At 46.2% G+C, this 18,743-nt stretch overlaps 1 protein-coding gene across 3 annotated transcripts; it reads left to right on the forward strand.

The window, feature by feature from the left end:
• Positions 1–1,146: 1,146 nt before the first annotated feature.
• Positions 1,147–17,435, forward strand: IGSF1 (immunoglobulin superfamily member 1). 3 transcript variants are annotated; one of them, XM_077887623.1, is made up of 20 exons: positions 1,149–1,263; positions 3,683–3,819; positions 3,964–3,990; positions 4,402–4,683; positions 5,035–5,322; positions 7,230–7,514; positions 7,758–8,051; positions 8,520–8,798; positions 9,145–9,265; positions 11,157–11,227; positions 11,323–11,355; positions 11,736–12,026; positions 12,296–12,574; positions 13,075–13,362; positions 14,246–14,533; positions 15,192–15,479; positions 15,675–15,962; positions 16,067–16,345; positions 16,733–16,856; positions 17,011–17,435. In XM_077887623.1, the coding sequence occupies exons 2-20, from the start codon at positions 3,750–3,752 to the stop codon at positions 17,144–17,146; spliced, it is 4,011 nt and encodes a 1,336-aa protein (XP_077743749.1). In that variant the 5' UTR covers positions 1,149–1,263; positions 3,683–3,749; the 3' UTR covers positions 17,147–17,435. The 3 variants fall into 3 exon arrangements, with proteins under 3 accessions (XP_077743751.1, XP_077743749.1, XP_077743750.1); XM_077887624.1 differs by having other exon boundaries at positions 1,150–1,263; positions 4,609–4,683; XM_077887625.1 differs by lacking the exons at positions 11,323–11,355; positions 11,736–12,026 and having other exon boundaries at positions 1,147–1,263.
• The last annotated feature ends 1,308 nt before the right edge of the window (positions 17,436–18,743 follow it).

Raw genomic sequence — 18,743 nt, forward strand, 5'->3', positions numbered from 1 at the left:
TATGTAGGAACAGAGGATTCCAGGAAGCTACAACTCTTATAACCTAATGCATAAAGAGATGATATTCAATTTGCCTGTCACTTTACTTTTGTGTGGTTTGTTCTTAAATTGCAGTATTTTTCTTTAGATAATTTGTAATATTTTATGATTAATTTGGCTATTTCTTACAACAATCGATCTGCTGATTTATTGGATGCTGCATTTTAATCTCATCATACGATATATGTCAGGAGCTTTGGTTAGTGTCTTATCCATACATTTCTCACTTTAAAAAGTCTTTCATGATCAACTACACTTGTGGAAGGTTGTCTACATAATTGAAAGCATGTTACTCTAGGGCATTTGCAGAAGACTTTACAGATTAATAACAGTAGTGGCTGCAGCAGCTCCCATGTATTAAGCACCTAACAGGGACCAGGCAAACTGTGCTAGAAGTTTGACTCGCATGATCCCAACAAAGCCCCATTCTACCGCTTCTGCTGTTTTGTTTTACAGATCGGGAAACTGGGACTCAGACAGTTTAACTCACTTACTTCAGGTCACTCAGCTATTGAATAGTGGAACCTGGACTGACATCCAGATTGGTATGTCTCTAAAGCCTGGGCTTTTATCCTAGGCTGGACTCTGGAGGTTGTCCAAGTCACTTAACCCTCTCTGAGATTCAGTTTCCTCATCTGTAAAATTGAGGGAAGTTAACACATCTTGTAGAGTTGCTAGGAAGATTGGAACTAATAGCTGCCAGAGGCCCAGAGGCACATAGTGAGCTTTTAAACCATGGTGGCAATGTTTATGCATAAGTGGGGCATTAAATGGGCAGAGGAAGATCTGAGTTCCCTTTAAAGGCATTGGGGAGCTGAAGAGGAAGGATCTACAGCTTTGGCAGTCTGAAGAGCTGGCCCTCTCCCCTCCAGGATACAGTGACCCAATGAAACCCAGAGCGACAGGAGAGGGGGCAGGGGCCTGAATTTGGCTCCAGTAACCTCTGCAGGGAGTCGAGAGAGGCGGGGAGCTGGGAGAGGCTTAGAAATCCTGGTCGTCAGAGGACTGCAGGTGTCAGGCAGAGTTGGTGTAGGTGGGCTCCTAGAGCCTAGCGGAGGGAGGGGAGGAGGTTGGAGCAGACTGGCTGCAGGCGGGGGAGAGAGGGAGGCGGGGCGCGGAGCCGGAGAGGCTGTCCTTAGACAGCTCTCCTCATGCCGGGCAGTTTGCTGCATCTGGAGGAGCTCACTGGAGAATCTCCAACAGCGGAGCGGGCCTTCAACTACCGTAAGTACCTGCAAATGAGCGCAACACCCAGTGGCTGAAGATTAAATACTGGCCATGAGATCCTAAACAAAACCCCGAAATAGTCTGCCTGCTGTAACTAATTGCCTCAAATCAAACTGCTCCCCAGTCCATTCCCCCTACCCCCCTTCATCTCTCCCTTTCTCCGTCCCTCCACGGATCCCAGCTTTGCCTCGCTGAGAATTTCTGGGCACTGTAAATACCTTCCCTTTTCTTTCTCAGTCTTCCCTCCAAACCCTTAGCGAAGTGTGTACCCGGTGCCCCGCTGAGCCCAACCCCTTTGATTCCTGGAGCCCTCAAAGCTATGCAGGGGGCGAGCCATTAGACATTTCGGGTATGTCACCCTCAAAAGCACTGCGGCGCTGCCTAAGGGTGGGGAAAGTGCTTGGGGTGGAGTAGAAAGGGAGGGTAAAAGGGCTAGACTGTGGAAGTTGGGGGTGGGAGTGGGGGTGTGAAAGGCCAAAAATGGGCGTGGCCAATTAACCTGAAGCTTGCGGCAGTTTCCCACATTCCCTGGGCATAAGATTCATCTTTTGGGTTGAATGTAAATGGTACAGTTTCCTTAGTGATTGGGGAGGGATCAGCCATGCTGAGAAGCCCCCCTTCTTTCATTCCACTCAGGAGGCAAAATCCTGGTTTAGGGGTCTAAGTGGCAAGCCTGGAATCTCAGCTGGCATTTCTGGGCAGAGTCCCAGGTTGAACCTTTCCCTTGGCAGTAGAACCTGGCTTCCCCAATAAATCCTGGCCCAAAGCCTTGGGGGAACAGAGCAACAGAGTGGCACTCAAGCCTGGGCCTGGGCCTGGCCCTGAGAGGAGTGGGGAACAAGGGGCTCTGGGAGCTGAGATGAAAGAGCATCTTTAAGGTTCTACACCAGGTTAATACCCACTTTGGGAAGAAGAAAAATAGCCACCTTGTAATGATATGTTTATTTAACATATAAACATATTTATATGTTTATGTGCCCTGTACATATATTATATTTGATCCAACACAACAACAATGTTAGGTAGGTATTACTCCCCAACTTTACAGATAAGAAAAGTTCAGAGAAGTAATTTGAGCATTCTTCAATGCAAAGCGAGAAATGCAAAAGGCAACTGTCTCTTTGGATCTCTGACCGTCCACCTGCTCCCTACAGCCCAGATGTTTGAAAATGAATCTTCTTGTTTTCCTGCTCCTCCATCCCACCCAGTGTTAGCATTAGAGCAAATTCGAGGCTGCAGTGCTAGGATCCATTCTGGGAAGCGAAATCAGCCTTTTCCATTCCGGGAGTTGACTTTACCCCCACTCTACTGAGATAGGATTAAACAGCCAGGACCTCAGACTCTGACTAGAGAGTTGGTGGAGGAGAGTTAACTTGAGTTTGTATGATGGGGATACACCCTCCTTTGGCAAAAGGATACTTTGGATATGGTGGTAGAGAAGAGGCAGGAAAGCAGAAAGGGTCTCTCTTATGTACATGTGGTCAATAGTGGGGTTTTTTTGGAAAATGAAAAGGCCTCCCTGAATTCAAATATCTTTACCATATTTCCGAAGGACAACGAACAAAAAGGCTTACACATTATAGGCAGCCAATACATCAATTACACCTTCTATTAATTAGCTCAAGTAGCTTGATTCTCCAGCACTTACTTGAGATGAGGGTTTTGAGCTTTGGGGGGTAAGCGATAAGAATGAGAGTAATATTTCATCTGAAGCTATCTACAGAGGGGAAGGCCTGGGTGGTATGAGATCAGAAGAGTGAGGAAAGATAAGAAAGGGGAGGTTTATTTTTTTTTGTATTTTTTTAATTGGAGTTTGATTTGCCAACATATAGCATAACACTCAGTGCTCATCCCATCAAGTGAAAATGGGGGTTTTAAATACTGGTTTTAAAACATAGGCGTTGGAGTTATTATATAAATATCTGATATTTAATCTTTCGGCTTTGAGCAAATTAAGTATATCTCATCTGAGCCTCTGTTTCCTTGCCAGCAAAATAGGGATGGCAGGAAAGCCTCCTTTGCTAGGTTGTTGGAGGACTCAGACAAGATGATAGATAGATGATAGATAGATAGATAGATAGATAGATAGATAGATGATAGAAGATCTTAAAAGGATGAATCTCTACACCTCCCATCTCTCTCCTCCTAAAAGCTCCCCTCTGGCCTGAATTAAGTTACCTTCTGGGCCTCTGAGATTCCAGGGATGCACAGACATTTCAACAAATCTGACATTTTAGATGTCAGCAAAGACCTTAGGTGTGAAGAGAAGTGAGTGGAGAAAATGGGCAGGTGACTGTGTCATACATTTCATGCCTCTGAGAGAGTAGAAGGTAGGGTGTCGAGTGCAGTTTAGTGATCCAAACTAAACTTTGAGGAGCAGAACAAGTTACCTGAGTATAGACACTTCTGCTTTTAGATCTCACCACCTGCTGAGCGGCAAAGCCCTTCCAGACTTGAAGCACACATTGACCACCAGAGGCCCCATGACCCTGAACAGGCTGGGGGAGCGGGCTGCCATGCTGTGGACATTCACAGTCTTGCTCTTTTGCATTCGTGAGTACAAGGAAGGTGTGAGGGGAAGTCACCCTGTCATAGATCCTCCTATGGTTGGGCACCTTGGGGAGGGAGAAGAGAGGATTGAGGGTTGGTGAGGTCAATGTGGGGGCTCTTCTTTACCATTCTTATCTCTCTTTTCAGGGCTGAGTCTGGGTATGACATCAATAGGTAAGTGAGTCCTGCCGCCCCTGGTACCTTCTTTCCTGGAGGTTCCAAGACATCAGCTGCCTCTGTGGCCCCAGACACAACTACCTTGAGACCACAAAGATAATTCCCAGATTGAGCTGGTTGGAGACCAGAACCTCTCACTTCATGACCTGGTTTCCCACAGAATAGTAAAAAGCTTTATTTCAGGTGGAATGGAAGCCAGACTTGCTCTGTGTTCCCTAACTCACTTGAATCCCTTGAACAAATATCCCAGGGTCCCTAACCCATCCTCTACACGAGCAGACACTCTTGTCCCCAAGGAAAGATAAAAAGCAATCTGGGTAAGGGCTAATTGTAAGGGACATTGCAGGGCACATTATGGGTTGGAGAGGGTTGGACTGCTCACATCTTTGTGATCTTTGGGAATGACAGTGATGCAATCTCAACCGGAGCTGTGGATAGAGACCAATTACCCCCAGACCCCTTGGGAGAACATCACACTTTGGTGCAAAAGCCCCTCTCGGATTTCAAGCAAGTTTCTGCTGCTGAAGGATAAGACACAGATGACCTGGATCCGCCCTTCCTCCAAGACCTTCCAAGTTTCATTCCCTATAGGTGCCCTTACTAAGTCCAATGCAGGTCTTTACAGGTGCTGCTACTGGAAGGAAACAGGCTGGTCAGAGCCCAGTAAAGTTTTAGAGTTGGAGGCACCAGGTAAGAAGAAACTAATAGATAATCAGAAATAAACTCCAGCTCCTGGAATTCAGAGCACAATTTGTTTAATTCATTCATTCACTTATTTACCTCAAATGCATGAATGCATACATGCAGGCATTCCACAGTTAGTAAGTGCCTACTTTCTATGGGCAATGCAGATGAGGATGCAGTCTCTGGAACAGATCTAGAGAGCAAGGTCTCAACATAGGGGAGACCCCAGATCGGGGAAGGAAGGGTGGCAAATAAGGATCATACAGGGAAGGCTCATTTAAGTAGCACTTTCCTCTCCTGCTCACTGAGCATCACTATCCTTGCTCTACCTGAATTCCAGTTCGTTCTCTCCTTCAGGCCAGCTGCCCAAGCCCATCTTCTGGATCCAGGCTGAGACCTACCCTCTTACTGGATGTAATGTTAACATACTCTGCCATGGCTGGCTGCAGGATTTGGTATTCATGCTGTTCAAAGAGGGATATGCAGAGCCTGTGGATTACCAAATCCCAACTGGGACAGTGGCCATATTCTCCATCGCCAACATGACACCTGAGAGTGAAGGGGTTTACATCTGCCGCACTCATATCCAGATGCTCCCCACTCTGTGGTCAGAGCCCAGCAACCCCCTGAAGCTGATTGTGGCAGGTGGGTGTAGCTATGGCTGTTGGGGTCTGATGATCGTTGTCCCTGGGATCATGGCTGGATGAACCAGAGTTTCTGATCTTCCTTTCCTTAGCCAGGTCCTAGGCCCTGCAAGGCCTATGAGCTAGAGTCATTTGACATTTTACTGAGATGCAAATTAGAATCACACATGCTACCAGGCAGACACGTGGAAGCCAATCACTTGGCTAGTGAGTGAGCTCAGCCAAATGTCTTGCAGGTTCAGCTCATCACAGCTTTGTTGTTCTCTACTTGTTAAATATCATGCTTTCATTCATTCATTTGACTAATATGTATTGAGCACTTATCATGTGCCAGGCACTGCCACTGCAGTCTTATAAACTGGTTTTTACATTTTAAATACATTTTTGTTGTATTTGTGATTATTATTTTAAGTAAAGAAAATAGAATGAATTGTGCTAGCATCGGTGATGAAAATAAAAATGACAAAAAGTGATAGCTCGTACTTTAGATATGGCTTTATGTAAATTACTTGAGTCCTGTATATGTAGATCTAGTAAGGCAGTATCACGTTCTAAACACAGTATAAGTCTCCCCAAAATGTTCAAATGCTAGACACACCCTGTAGCCCTAGTTTGTCCACCCCATGGTCTGGATGCTTTTAGACAGAATTGGCCACATTTGTTCTAGTTCCTCCATCAGTCTAGATAGGCTTGGGGAAAGCTGTGGTGCCACAGAAGGTACCCTGGACTTAGAAGCAGTAATCTTGGTTTCTAGGTCCACCACTGACACTGCCTCCCTGTGTGGTCTTAAGCAAGTCACTTCACCACTCTGCGCTTTGGTTTCCCCCATTCTAAAATGGGATAACAGTATCTATATGACCTAATGTGTAATGCCTCTCTGTACCTCAGTTTCCTGATTTGCAAAATTGGTATACTAATAATGCCTACCTCACAGGGTTGTTGTGAGGATTTGCCTAAATATATGTACAGTGCCTGGCACATAAGTTCTCAATAAATGGTAGATATTAATTTTATTAGTATAGCTTTTTATTGAGGATTGAATAACAAAGACTGTTTGAACTGTGTGTATGGATGTGTGTTGTATGAATGCCCTTCCAGGGTAGATTCCACTAACATACACTTTTGCAGTTACCTCTTCACTGGTATCCCTCACTAGGCCATGAACTTTTTGTTGACAGGGACTGTGTCTTCTTTATTTGTACATCCTTAGACCTACATGATGCCTGACACATCCTAAATGCTCAATGAGCATATGACAGAGTTGATCTTTCCAATAATGGATGGGTGGATCTACCTGGGATTGCTGTGGGTAAGAAGGAATGATATGAGAGTAAGGTTTGCCCTCTATTTTGTAGTATGATCCCCTTGGGGGAACAATACATGGAAAAGAGGGTGTGGCCCCATTAGCAGAGATTTCTTTGGGTCGAAGACTTATTGGCCAGTCTTTCCTTACTGGTTTCTTCCAATCTTGTATTGGAAGTAGGGTCTTATGTGGGCTTAAAGTGTTCAAAAGGCATGTTTATTTCTGCAGTAGTATTCATGCTTTACAAAGATGAAATCAAAATCATTTTCAGAAACTTGGATTCTTGGGTGGTTGGAAGAGTACATTTGGCATTTCAGGAACCTAAAGATACAGGCAATTACAGATGTAGATGTTCCACTGAGACATAGCCTTATACATAGTTAGAGCTCAGTGGAACTGATGAAGTCTGGTGAGAGAGGAGGTACCTAACTGGACATGCCCTTGATTATCTCCTAAAGGAGGCTGATGTTCAAGGAAGGGAGAAGGAATAGAGGCTAAACTTCAACTACCACTCCTTGTCGTTAGAAAAAAACTAGAAAAATAAAATTAGGAGATAATAGGGAAGAATTATCTTATCTCTAATTCAGAGTCTCTTCCCTTTCTAGGACTCTATCCCAAACCAACTCTGACAGCATATCCTGGGCCCATTATGGCACCTGGAGAAAGCCTGAACCTCAGGTGTCAGGCACCAATCTACGGAATGACCTTTGCTCTAATAAGGCTTGAAGATTTGAAGAAATCCTTTTACCGCAAAAGGCCAATAAAAAATGAGGCATATTTCTTCTTCCGGGCTTTGAAAATCCATGATGCTGGACATTACCTCTGCTTTTACTATGATGAGTCATACAGGGGTTCACTCCTTAGTGATATCCTGAAAATCTGGGTGACCGGTAAGAGAGGGGAATGCCATGGGACCTATGTTAGAGGCTGTGGATATACAACTCCTTCTGTGCCCCCCACCCCCGCCCCAGAAAACCTGATCATGCAACCAGAGCTAATAGTGGGGAAGGGAGCATAATTTGTACAACTGGGCTTAGGGTGGGATTTGCCAAGGGTGGACTGGAGGAAGAGAACCCTTCGTGGTGAGAGGGGAGTCAGAATACTAGCCCTTTATATTTTGGGTCTCATCCTAGACACTTTCCCCAAGACCTGGCTACTTGCTCAGCCCAGTCCTGTGGTCCAGATGGGTCAGAACGTGAGCCTGTGGTGTCGAGGGCCAGTGGATGGAGTGGGGCTTGCACTCTATAAGAAAGGAGAAGACAAACCACTTCAGCTTTTGGATACCACCAGCATTGATGACAACGAGTCATTCTTCCTCAACAATGTGACCTACAGTGATGCTGGCATCTATAGTTGCCACTATCTCCTCTCCTGGAAGACCTCCATCAGGATGACATCACACAACACTGTGGAACTTGTGGTTGTAGGCAAGTGTTAACAAATGTCATTTGTTTTTATCATCATTACAGTATTCTAAGAAGGAGCTAGCAGCCCGGTACCCTCTTGGAGTTATGAGCCAAGGAAAATACACTAGGAAGATGGTGTAGAATTTTCTCCAAAAACTTTATGTACTTTCTCTCCTAGGACTGTTACTCAGGCCATGCCTTTCAGCATGGCCTAGCCTCATTGTGACCCCTGGAAATGTTATTTTCCTTCTGGCCAGCGGAAACTTATAGATATGAGGTCATCCTGACAGAAGGTAGAAACCCAAGAGTCTTTAGAGCACTGAGGAGTGGGCCAAGAGGTTCTAAAGCATGGTCAAATTTTGAGACCACTGATCTAGTGGAAGTGGAAAGATAGGAAAGATCAAATAGGAAGCTGAGAAACATTTTTGGGGCCAGGGGTACTGAATTCCAGGTCACTTATTCAAATTCTTGTTTCTGTATTGGTTGCAGATAAGCCCCCCAAACCCTCCCTTTCAGCCTGGCCCAGCACCATGTTCAAGCTAAGAAAGGCCATTACCCTTCAGCACCGAGTACCCCATCCAGTACTTGAATTTTCTCTGGAATGGGAAGAAAGAGCAACATTCCAAAAATTCTTGGTAGATGGAGATTTCATCATCAGTAATGCTGAAGGAAAAGGCACAGAAACTTACAGTTGCAGCTATCGCATAGAGGCACACCCCAACATCTGGTCAGATCGCAGTGAGCCTCTGAAGCTGATGGGGCCAGCAGGTGAGAGGACAACTCTTCCTAGGGTTGCCCCTCCATGGCTTTGGTCATGCTACCCCTGGGATCCTGAAGCAGTGCCCAGAAAGCTATGGAAAGGGGAGTCAGGGATTGTAAATCAGGGCCCTCGGGTTTGGGCACACTTCCCCTGGGGTGATCTCATAATCACTCAAAGACAGTGAGCAGCATACTTTCAAAGCTCCCATTCTTCATGAAAAAGAAGGCCCCTTCTGTCACTCCTTCCTTTCACCTTCAGTAACCAGCTCCTCCTCCCTCCTCCCCGCAACCCCAAATGTGTTCACCTCCCCCCTTCTCTATCAAGGCTCCTGCTTCTCATCTTCTCTGGTCACAGGCTTTCTTACCTGGAATTACATTCTGAATGAAGCTATCAGATTGTCCCTAATCATGCAGCTTGTTGCCTTGCTGTTGGTAGTGCTGTGGATAAGGTGGAAGTGTCGGAGACTCAGAATCAGGTAACCATCTTATTCCAGCCCCTTGTCCTTCAATCTAGCTGAGTCCAGGCTCTCCAGATACTCAGAAATGAGTTTTACCCCCATTGACATAAGCCACAGGGCCACACTGTTTGTATTCTCCACCTTCTGGGCTTAAGAAACAAGACTTTCCCATCCCAGCTGTTTTTCTTTCACCTCACAGAGAGGTCAGTACCCAAGCCAGAGGGTAGAGAAACATAATTCTTGGAGGGAGAAGCAATCCAAACCTCATTCTCTGATTTGCCTCCCCCCCTCCTGCCCAGGAGAGTGCCCAAATCTCCCTCCCAAGCCACCCTGCCCCTCGGAGATGATTGATGTCTCTCACTGAATTTAGTTTGAATTTTTTTCTCTTGTAAGAAGCCAAGCTGTCCTGTCTCCCTGGGTGTTATCCAACTCCTGTCTCAACTTTTCACCCTTACCCCTAGCTTTCAAGAGCTAGAGAGGCTTGTGGTCCCTCTTAGTCTCCATAGGAACCAGTGTCTCTACTGCTCTGGTCTCCAACCATCTGTGCAGAGCATTCTGAGAATATAATCTTAACCTGGATGGGCATCTGATGAAGCAGTGGATTAGGCCAGAGAATCAAACTGCTTCCTCTGAACCGCAAAATGGCAAACCAAACAGGTTATCCAGTCCTTTCCTTTGATCCTTTGGTGTCCCTTGGGCCATCCTGATCCCCTGGCCTATGCTCAGGTGATTCTGCCTGAAAACAGGAAGATAAATGACAGGTCCTAGGTTGGTGGGGGCCTCAGACCCTGAAGGTCTTACCTACTCCCCCAACCCTCTGCTTCTGGCTGTAGCCCCCTCATCATGATCATAGGTCTTTGTGTGTCTGAGAGTATTCAATACACAATGGATGATGACTGTGATTGCATGTGTCTGTTTTCCACCAGGATCTGAGGGACAGAGTGCTTGGGTAATTAGAAGGGAGCCTCCTAAATCATCTGTAAAAACCACCATCCTTTGAGTTTTCAAAAAGTCTCAGTGGGGTGCCAGCCCTACTTGTCCTCAGAATCCATCCTGAGTCCCACACGTTAGGGTAACCTCCAAGCCAGGGATTAGAAAAAAAATGTAGCTTCAAGTGCCCCGCCTCAGCCCAGGACCACTACATCAAAAGATGAGCTCAGAAAGCAGATTTCAGAGAAAGCAGCTTGAAAAGCATGTTTTCCTGACCCAGAAGGAGGGTCATTGTTTTCTAAGTATGAATTGCCAAATGGATTTTGGCTTAATATCATCTAATTCTACAGGACCCATAACCCAAAGCTGCTGCACATTGCTAGTCATAATCTGGGTGGGGGTAGAAAGATCCCACTCTCTGACAAGCTTAGCTCAGCACTGACAATCTTCGGGTAATTCACTGCGGCTGCCTAGGCAACCCTTCCATAACAAAGGCAGGTGAGGCAGGTCGGTCTGAGGACCAATACTGCCATAATACAAACTGCTTCCAAACTTAAACTTGATGACGGAGAAACACCCAAGATTTTTCTCTCCACCCCCACACCCACCACCCAGAGCTGCCGATCACTCTGAGCTCCGGGGGTTCTGAGAGCTGAAATTACAAAGGCATTTTCACATCTGACAACTCAATTCCAGCAACAGCCTAATCAGGGGCCATGGGGAGCTGACATCTGATATAGGCTGGGAAGGGGGGAGGGGGCAGGGGGCACGTGGGTCATGAAAGAGCAAGAGGTTTGTAGGTGGTGAGGCCCTCAAAAAGAAAAGTCATCGATGTCAGAAAAGATTATATCCCATTATCCTGCCCAAATCCAATCCCTATTGGGTGGTGAGTAAGCCAATGACATAAATTGCCGCCCCCTTCTCTCCGCCCTCCCCCTAACCCCAGCAGCTCCTCTCATCTCTTTTCTGGTCTCACTAGAGAAGCCTGGTTGCTGGGAACAGCTCAAGGGGTCACCATGCTCTTCATAGTCACGGCCCTTCTCTGCTGTGGTGAGTACAAAGGGGTGGGGAAGGGGCCTGGGCAGAAGGCCGGGTGAAGTCCCGTGGGGGAGGGGGCAGAGCCTTGGCAGCAATTTCTTTTGCAGGACTGTGCAATGGGGTATTGACAGAAGAGACTGGTGAGTTTTTCCTGCTCCAGACTGGGACATTCCTTCCTGGAGATCCGAAATAACTACAGAGTGTCAGTGTCAGTGGCCAGGGAGTGACTGGTTGGGAGGGAAGGACAGCCAGGAAGGGGCACTTGCTAAAACTGCTGGCAAAATTCAGCCTCCAACTCTGATTTCTGCTTGCAAAATTTCCCCTAAGCTTCTGCACTTTCCTGAGGCTCAGCTAAGACATAAGCTTCCCCTTTCCCCAGCACCTGCAGAAGGAAGGAAACAGTTTGGATTTGGGTTGAAAGGGGAGGTGGACATTGTGATCTGGGTAGGGGGTTCAAGGGCAAAGAAACAGGGAGGGGAGAGAGGAGGGAAGATGGCTTTATTAACTCTGCTGTTTCTAGAAATAATCATGCCAACCCCTAAGCCTGAGCTGTGGGCAGAGACCAACTTCCCTCTTGCCCCGTGGAAGAACTTAACCCTCTGGTGCAGAAGCCCTTCTGGCTCAACTAAGGAGTTTGTGTTGCTGAAGGACGGGACTGGGTGGATTGCAACTCGCCCGGCCTCCGAGCAGGTCCGGGCTGCCTTTCCCCTTGGCGCCCTAACCCAGAGCCATACCGGGAGTTACCACTGCCATTCATGGGAGGAGATGGCTGTGTCGGAGCCCAGTGAGGCACTTGAGCTGGTGGGGACAGGTAAGAAAAGGCAGAGGTTCCTCCCGGGGTGACCTTCAGTGCCCTGTGATTCCAACACTGTTCCTAAGGGTAGGGAATGCACAGAGCCCAGAGCTCAAGGGGCTTTGCAGCAAGGAGAGGAGGAGCCCTGAAATGGAGGAGGGGGTTGGGAAGAGAGTGAAAATGGCCAGTCCAGGATGGATTTCTTTTTTGCTGACAAAGTGACTCCAAGTGTTCCATCTGGGCACCTCCAAACTTCGACCTCCTTTTTCACCCCATTTGTTTTCCAGACATCCTCCCCAAACCTGTCATTTCTGCTTCCCCCCCAATTCGGGGCCAGAAACTGCAAATCCGGTGCAAAGGATGGCTGGCAGGCATGGAGTTCGTTCTGTATAAGGAGGGAGTGCAGGAACCTGTCCAGCAACTTCATGCCGTTGGGAGAGAAGCCTTCTTTACAATCCAAAGAATGGAGGATAAAGACGAAGGCAATTATAGCTGCCGTACTCATACTGAAAAGCGCCCCTTCAAGTGGTCTGAGCCCAGTGAGCCCATGGAGCTTGTCATAAAAGGTAGAGTTGAAAAGGGTGTATGAGGGAGGAGGGGGAAGGCAAAGCTCTGGGTCAGACACTCCTCTCCCCACAGCAAATTTTGCTGCTGGTCCTAGGAGCCTGTGTCCAATCTTAGAGCCAGGCAGGCGTGGCACTGGGTGTGCCAGGGCCTCTGGCTGCACGATATTAATAGCCATAATCGTTATTAATAGCTGGGGTTTGTGGAGGGTGATTTAATTTTTCTAATTATTTTCATATCAATTATCTCATTTAGATATAGGCCAAATATTCCAGGGAGGCAGAGCAGGTACCATTTCCCCTTCTTGCCCACATGGGCAAACTGAGCTGCAGGGGACCAGCAGAGCCCTAAAGACAGTTCACTCTTTTAGCTAGCCTCCATTGCCTGCCCTGATGGCTATAGAAAACAAAGCAGCTTCCAGGAACCATTATTTGCTATATTAGCTATCTTTCTTTTTTCTCTTAATTTGGTTTTGTGTTGTGTTTTGTTTTTTGCCTTCTAGAAATGTACCCCAAGCCCTTTTTCAAGACATGGGCCAGCCCTGTGGTCACTCCTGGTGCCCGAGTGACTTTCAATTGCTCCACTCCCCAGCAGCACATGAGCTTTATTCTTTACAAAGATGGAAGTGAAATAGCATCCAGTGACAGGTCTTGGGCAAGTCCAGGGGCCAGTGCGGCTCACTTTCTGATCATTTCAGTGGGCACTGGTGATGGAGGGAATTATAGCTGCCGCTATTATGACTTCGCTATCTGGTCTGAGCCCAGCGACCCTGTGGAGCTCGTGGTGACAGGTCAGGAGTGGGGAAACACAGATGGAAGCAAGACTGACCCTGGAATGGTGGGTGGAAGGGCTGTCAAAGGGAGAGGAAACATGCTCCTTCTAAAAGTCACCAGAATAGAGCACAGGACTCTTGATCTCAGGGTCATGAGTTCAAGCCCCATGTTGGGTATGGAGCCTATTCAAACAAACAAACAAATAAAACTAAGTCACCAAGAAAGTGCTTAGGAATGTCACTGGTACATGTAAACAGTTCATGAAAGGCAGAAGACTCTATTATTATTAATACATGGAGAAGAGACAAAGGAGAGGGGAGAGGCAAGTAATTCACTTCTAGGGGAAGAAATGAGGCAGACGAGGGTGTCCAATCTCCAGTGCCAAGCTCACATTGCCCTATTTCTGAAATCTTTTTGTGACTTGGCCTTGAGCTTTAGGCTCAATGTTCACTTTTTCTTTAGCTGGGCTGTCAGAGATTGGCAGGCTGGATGGCCCTCAGAGAAAGGGCAAAGACCTTGAAATGACAGCTGCATATTATGCAGCCATTACAAATGATAGTTTTCAAAGGCTGATTAACGTCATAGGAAAATGTTTACTATATAAAGTTAAGTGAAAAATATTAAATTACACAATTGTACATACAGTAGGACCCGAGTTATGCAAATAGTTACAGTTACAATAACATGGAAACATAGAGAAAAAATGAGAAAGAAATATAGAAGCGTGTATAAAGAGTGGTTATCTTTGAATGGTAGAATTGTATTTTCTTAGGTTTTTTTTCTATATTTTCTAACTTGTTACAATAAACACATATTGTTTCTTACAATAACACTAAAAGAAAACAATCTGCATAAAGTGAGGGGCAGGCATCTCTCAGGTTGTGGTCTGTTGAATTTCAGAATTCTACCCCAAACCTACTCTTCTGGCACACCCGGGTCCTGTGGTGCTTCCTGGAAAGAATGTGACCCTGCGCTGCCAAGGGGCTTTCCAAGGCATGAGATTTGCCCTCTTGCAGGAGGGAACCCAGGTTCCCTTACAGTTCCAGAGCACCTCCGGGAATTCAGCTGACTTCCTCCTCCACACTGTTAGAGCAGAGGACTCTGGGAACTACAGTTGTGTTTACTACGAGACAACCATGTCAAATAGGGGATCACATCTCAGCAAGCCCATTATGATCTGGGTGACTGGTAAGAACAGACAAGATATATTTAAGAAACAAAACAGATGAACATATGGGGGAAAAAAGAGGAGGGAAGCAAACCATAAGAGATCTTAATGATAAAGAGCAAACTGAGGGTTGATGGAGAGAGGTGGATGGAGGTGGGCTAAATGGGTGATGGGTATTAAAGAAGGCACTTCTTATGATAAGCACTTATGATGTAAGTGATGAATCATAAATTCTGACCCTCAAACCAATATTACACTATGTTAACTAACTACAATTTATTTTTTTAATTTATTTATGATAGAGAGAGAGAGAGAGGCAGAGACACAGGCAGAGGGAGAAGCAGGCTCCATGCACCTGGAGCCTGACGTGGGATTCGATCCCGGGTCTCCAGGATCCTGCCCTGGGCCAAAGGCAGGTGCCAAACTGCTGCTCCACCCAGGGATCCCAACTAACTACAATTTAAATTAAAAAATTGAGAAAGAAAAAAATAATGAGATTAAAAAAAAGAACAGACAAGATATGAGACTGAGATAGAGACAACTCGAGTAGGGGTATGGAGGGTAGAAGGCTAGGCCAGACCATGGAAGGGAACTACTGTATCCAGAAGGAGAAAGATGAAGGGTTAACACAGCAAGTGATAAGTTTCCATACTCTCTACATCTTTGGTCTCTTTCTAGACACATTTCCCAAGCCATGGTTGTTTGCTGAGCCCAGTTCTGTGGTTCCTATGGGGCAGAATGTTACTCTCTGGTGCCAAGGGCCAGTCCATGGAGTAGGATACATTCTGCACAAAGAAAGAGAAACCACTTCAGTGCAGCTCTGGGGATCCACCAGTAATGATGGGGCATTCCCTATCACCAATATATCTGGTGCTAACATAGGGCGTTACAGCTGCTGCTACCACCCTGACTGGACCAGCCCTATCAAGATACAGCCTAGCAACACTCTGGAACTCATAGTCACAGGTAAGGGGAAGGTGCTCTGGGGCAAGCATGGGAACTTAGAGAGGAGAGAATGGACTGCAAGAGGATTCATTGAAATAGTTTTTGAAGAGCTCAAGGAGAGGTAAGCAGTAGTCTTTCCTCTTTATTGAACAGACTCCAGGGGTGGCACACTGGAACATGGCCTCCTCTCTCTGACCAGGAGTTAATTTCTTCTAGGTTTGCTCCCCAAACCCAGCCTCTTAGCCCAGCCAGGTCCTATTGTGGCCCCTGGAGAAAATATGACTTTTCAATGCCAAGGGGAACTACCAGACTCAACATTTGTCCTGTTGAAGGAAGGCACTCAACAGCCTTTGGAACAACAGAGCCCAAGTGGGTACAGGGCTGACTTCTGGATGCCAGCAGTGAGAGGTGATGATTCTGGGGTCTATAGCTGTGTTTATTATTTGGACTCTGCTCCCTTTGCGGCTTCTAATCACAGTGACTTCCTGGAGATCTGGGTGACTGGTAAGGGCCTGCAGACCTCAGTAATAGTCTAGTGAAGTAATTAGTCCCAAGAGGGTTCAGGGCCACTTCTTCTAACACTGGTTGGTTGTCCTGGTTGGTTACAGATAAGCCCCCTAAGCCCTCGCTGTCAGCCTGGCCCAGCACCATGTTCAAGCTAGGCAAGGACATCACCCTTCAGTGCCGTGGCCCCCTGCCAGGTGTTGAATTTGTCCTGGAACATGATGGAGAAGAAGCACCTCAGCAGTTCTCAGAGGATGGGGACTTTGTCATCAACAATGTAGAAGGAAAAGGCATTGGCAACTACAGCTGCAGCTACCGCCTCCAAGCCTATCCTGATATCTGGTCAGAGCCTAGTGATGCCCTGGAACTGGTGGGGGCAGCAGGTAAGAGGATAATCCCTCCACAGTCCTGGCATAACCTGCCTGGGGTATCAAAGACAGTCCAGGTAGAGACCACTCAAAGATGGAGGTGGGAGAGTTTGGAGTCAGAGACTTCAAGTGTGGTCATCTTTCTCCTAGGGATGGTGAGGAGGTGGACCTCAGATCCACCTACAAATAGTAAGCAGGATACTTTCAAGGCCTCTTCCACCCTCAAAAGGAGGGCAGGTTCTGCCTTAGCATAAGTGCTGGCTCTAACCAACCCCTCTGCATTCTCAACATGGCTCCCAAGTGAACGCTGGAGGAGGCCAGATGAGGGGGCAACAAGAGATCAGGGGGAATGTATATGTGCTAACCTCCATGGCTTTGGTTTCTGCTCTTTTGTCATTACAGGGCCTGCTGCCCAGGAGTGCACTGTGGGGAACATTGTCCGAAGTAGTCTGATTGTGGTGGTAGTTGTAGCTTTGGGGGTAGTGCTAGCCATAGAATGGAAGAAGTGGCCTCGACTCCGAACCAGGTAAATGCCTCATGTCAGTCTCCTTCTATAAACCCAGGGCTGGTAGAAAAACAATAGTCTTAATGTTCCTCGAGTATCTGAGCCCCATAACAAACCTGTTTTCAGGTTGATACTTTTAGATTCTCCCTTAGTCATATCTTTTTTCTCCACACAGGGACTCAGAGACAGATGGAAGAGACCAGACCATAGCCCTTGAAGAGTGTAACCAAGAAGGAGAACCAGCCACCAACACCAGCTCTCCCTCCTCCGTCTCTCAGGGAACCTCAGTGGAACTGCCAGTCCCAGTATAATAATCTCCTCCTTTACAAGAGCTTTCTTCTCTCTTTTATCCTCAGAGATCTGCAAATCGGACTGGTTATACTGGGAGTCAACCTCATCTACTGTTCATTGGCCACTAATCACCTGAGCTGGGTCAAGGGGATTCTGGGATTTGAGAGCTCTACCAGGGTGAGATGTTTCCTGAAGAGAGATTCCCCACTCCTGTAACTCCTCACTGTACTGATTTACTGGTGCATGAAATTCTATTAAATATGTATTCTTCTGAATAAAAAGAGTATTCACTATTTAACTGCAAAAAAACTATGGCAGTGGTTTTTCCATGGGTTTCTTGTCCACTTATAGCTTAGAAATGGTATACTGGAGCTGACCATCATAGCAGAATAAGAGCATGGGGCTGCTAGCACAAAGGAAGGTGCTTAAAGATGGGGTAGGGAAGGCTCCAAAAGAGTACTTCCCAATTTGGTTTGAGACATGGTCACTAAGTAGGATGTCCTTTTGTCCTTCCATTTTACTATTGAGTGGATGGATGGATAAATGGCAATGTTCTCTTCAAGTTCAGCCCAAAGAAGCTAAACATTGAAAGTATATCCCTTTCACCATGTTACTTCCACAGCATATCTGCTTTTAAACACTAGGATTAGCCCTCTGCAGAACTTTGAAATTGTTGAAGTGTGTTTATGGCCCTTACCTAACAATCTTAGTATATGTGCTGCTAAAGCGAGCACCTTACCTAACAATCATGGAGTGTACATTAATTCACCCATACGTGTAAGTGATTGATAAATTCTGAATACTTTGCCATTCCCTGAAGAGAGTTTTGTTTTCCCAAAGGAATGGGTCTCTGGTAGTGGGATCTCAGAGAGTGAGTAAGCAAGTGAAGCTGGGAGCAGGTGATTCCTGCTGTCTCCTCCCAGAACTCTAAATAGAGACCAGCTTGCATGCTGAACCCATGATCTTCCTTGGATCAGCATGCCATTTGCTCTATGGGTGGGAATTCAGTACATATTAGGGGCGTTGGATTAGGGAAGGGGGCTTACCTAGTTCCTTGAACCTGTTCAAGACCTCAGAAGAATTGACCTACAGGTCCTAGAGGAGGTCATGATTCCTCAAACCTGGCCCTGAAGTTCCTTACCTCCCAACACTGTTTAATTCTAAGCTAACACTGTTCAGTAGAGCAATGCATGAGGGTGCTGCACACAGTAAGTTGTTTATAAAGTTTAGAATTTTATTGTAAGATAAAATTTTACATTAAGGAGCTTATTTACCCAGCAACTTAATGGAAAAAAATGCATCCCATTTCCCTTAATCCTTATAGAATGAAACACTGAATACTATAAACTAATTTGTATTAAGCTCTTTGGAATGTAGAAGTACAAAGTCTCACTCTGATTTCCATTTGATGAGATGCTATTAGTGGCTTATACTAATTTCTTATAGTGTTTCTAAAAATTGCATTTCAAAAATGCTTTTACATTTGAATTTAGCAAAACCTAATTGTTGCTTTCTGCTGATCACTACTCTCTGCCTTCAAACTCTTAATCCCTAACCCTCAATCAAGCTGTACATTTTGAACATTAAAGGGTGGCTTGTTGTTGGTCCTTGGTTTTA

The sequence above is a fragment of the Canis aureus genome, chromosome X, assembly GCF_053574225.1.
Source record: "Canis aureus isolate CA01 chromosome X, VMU_Caureus_v.1.0, whole genome shotgun sequence".
NCBI classification, from domain to species: Eukaryota; Metazoa; Chordata; class Mammalia; order Carnivora; family Canidae; genus Canis; species Canis aureus.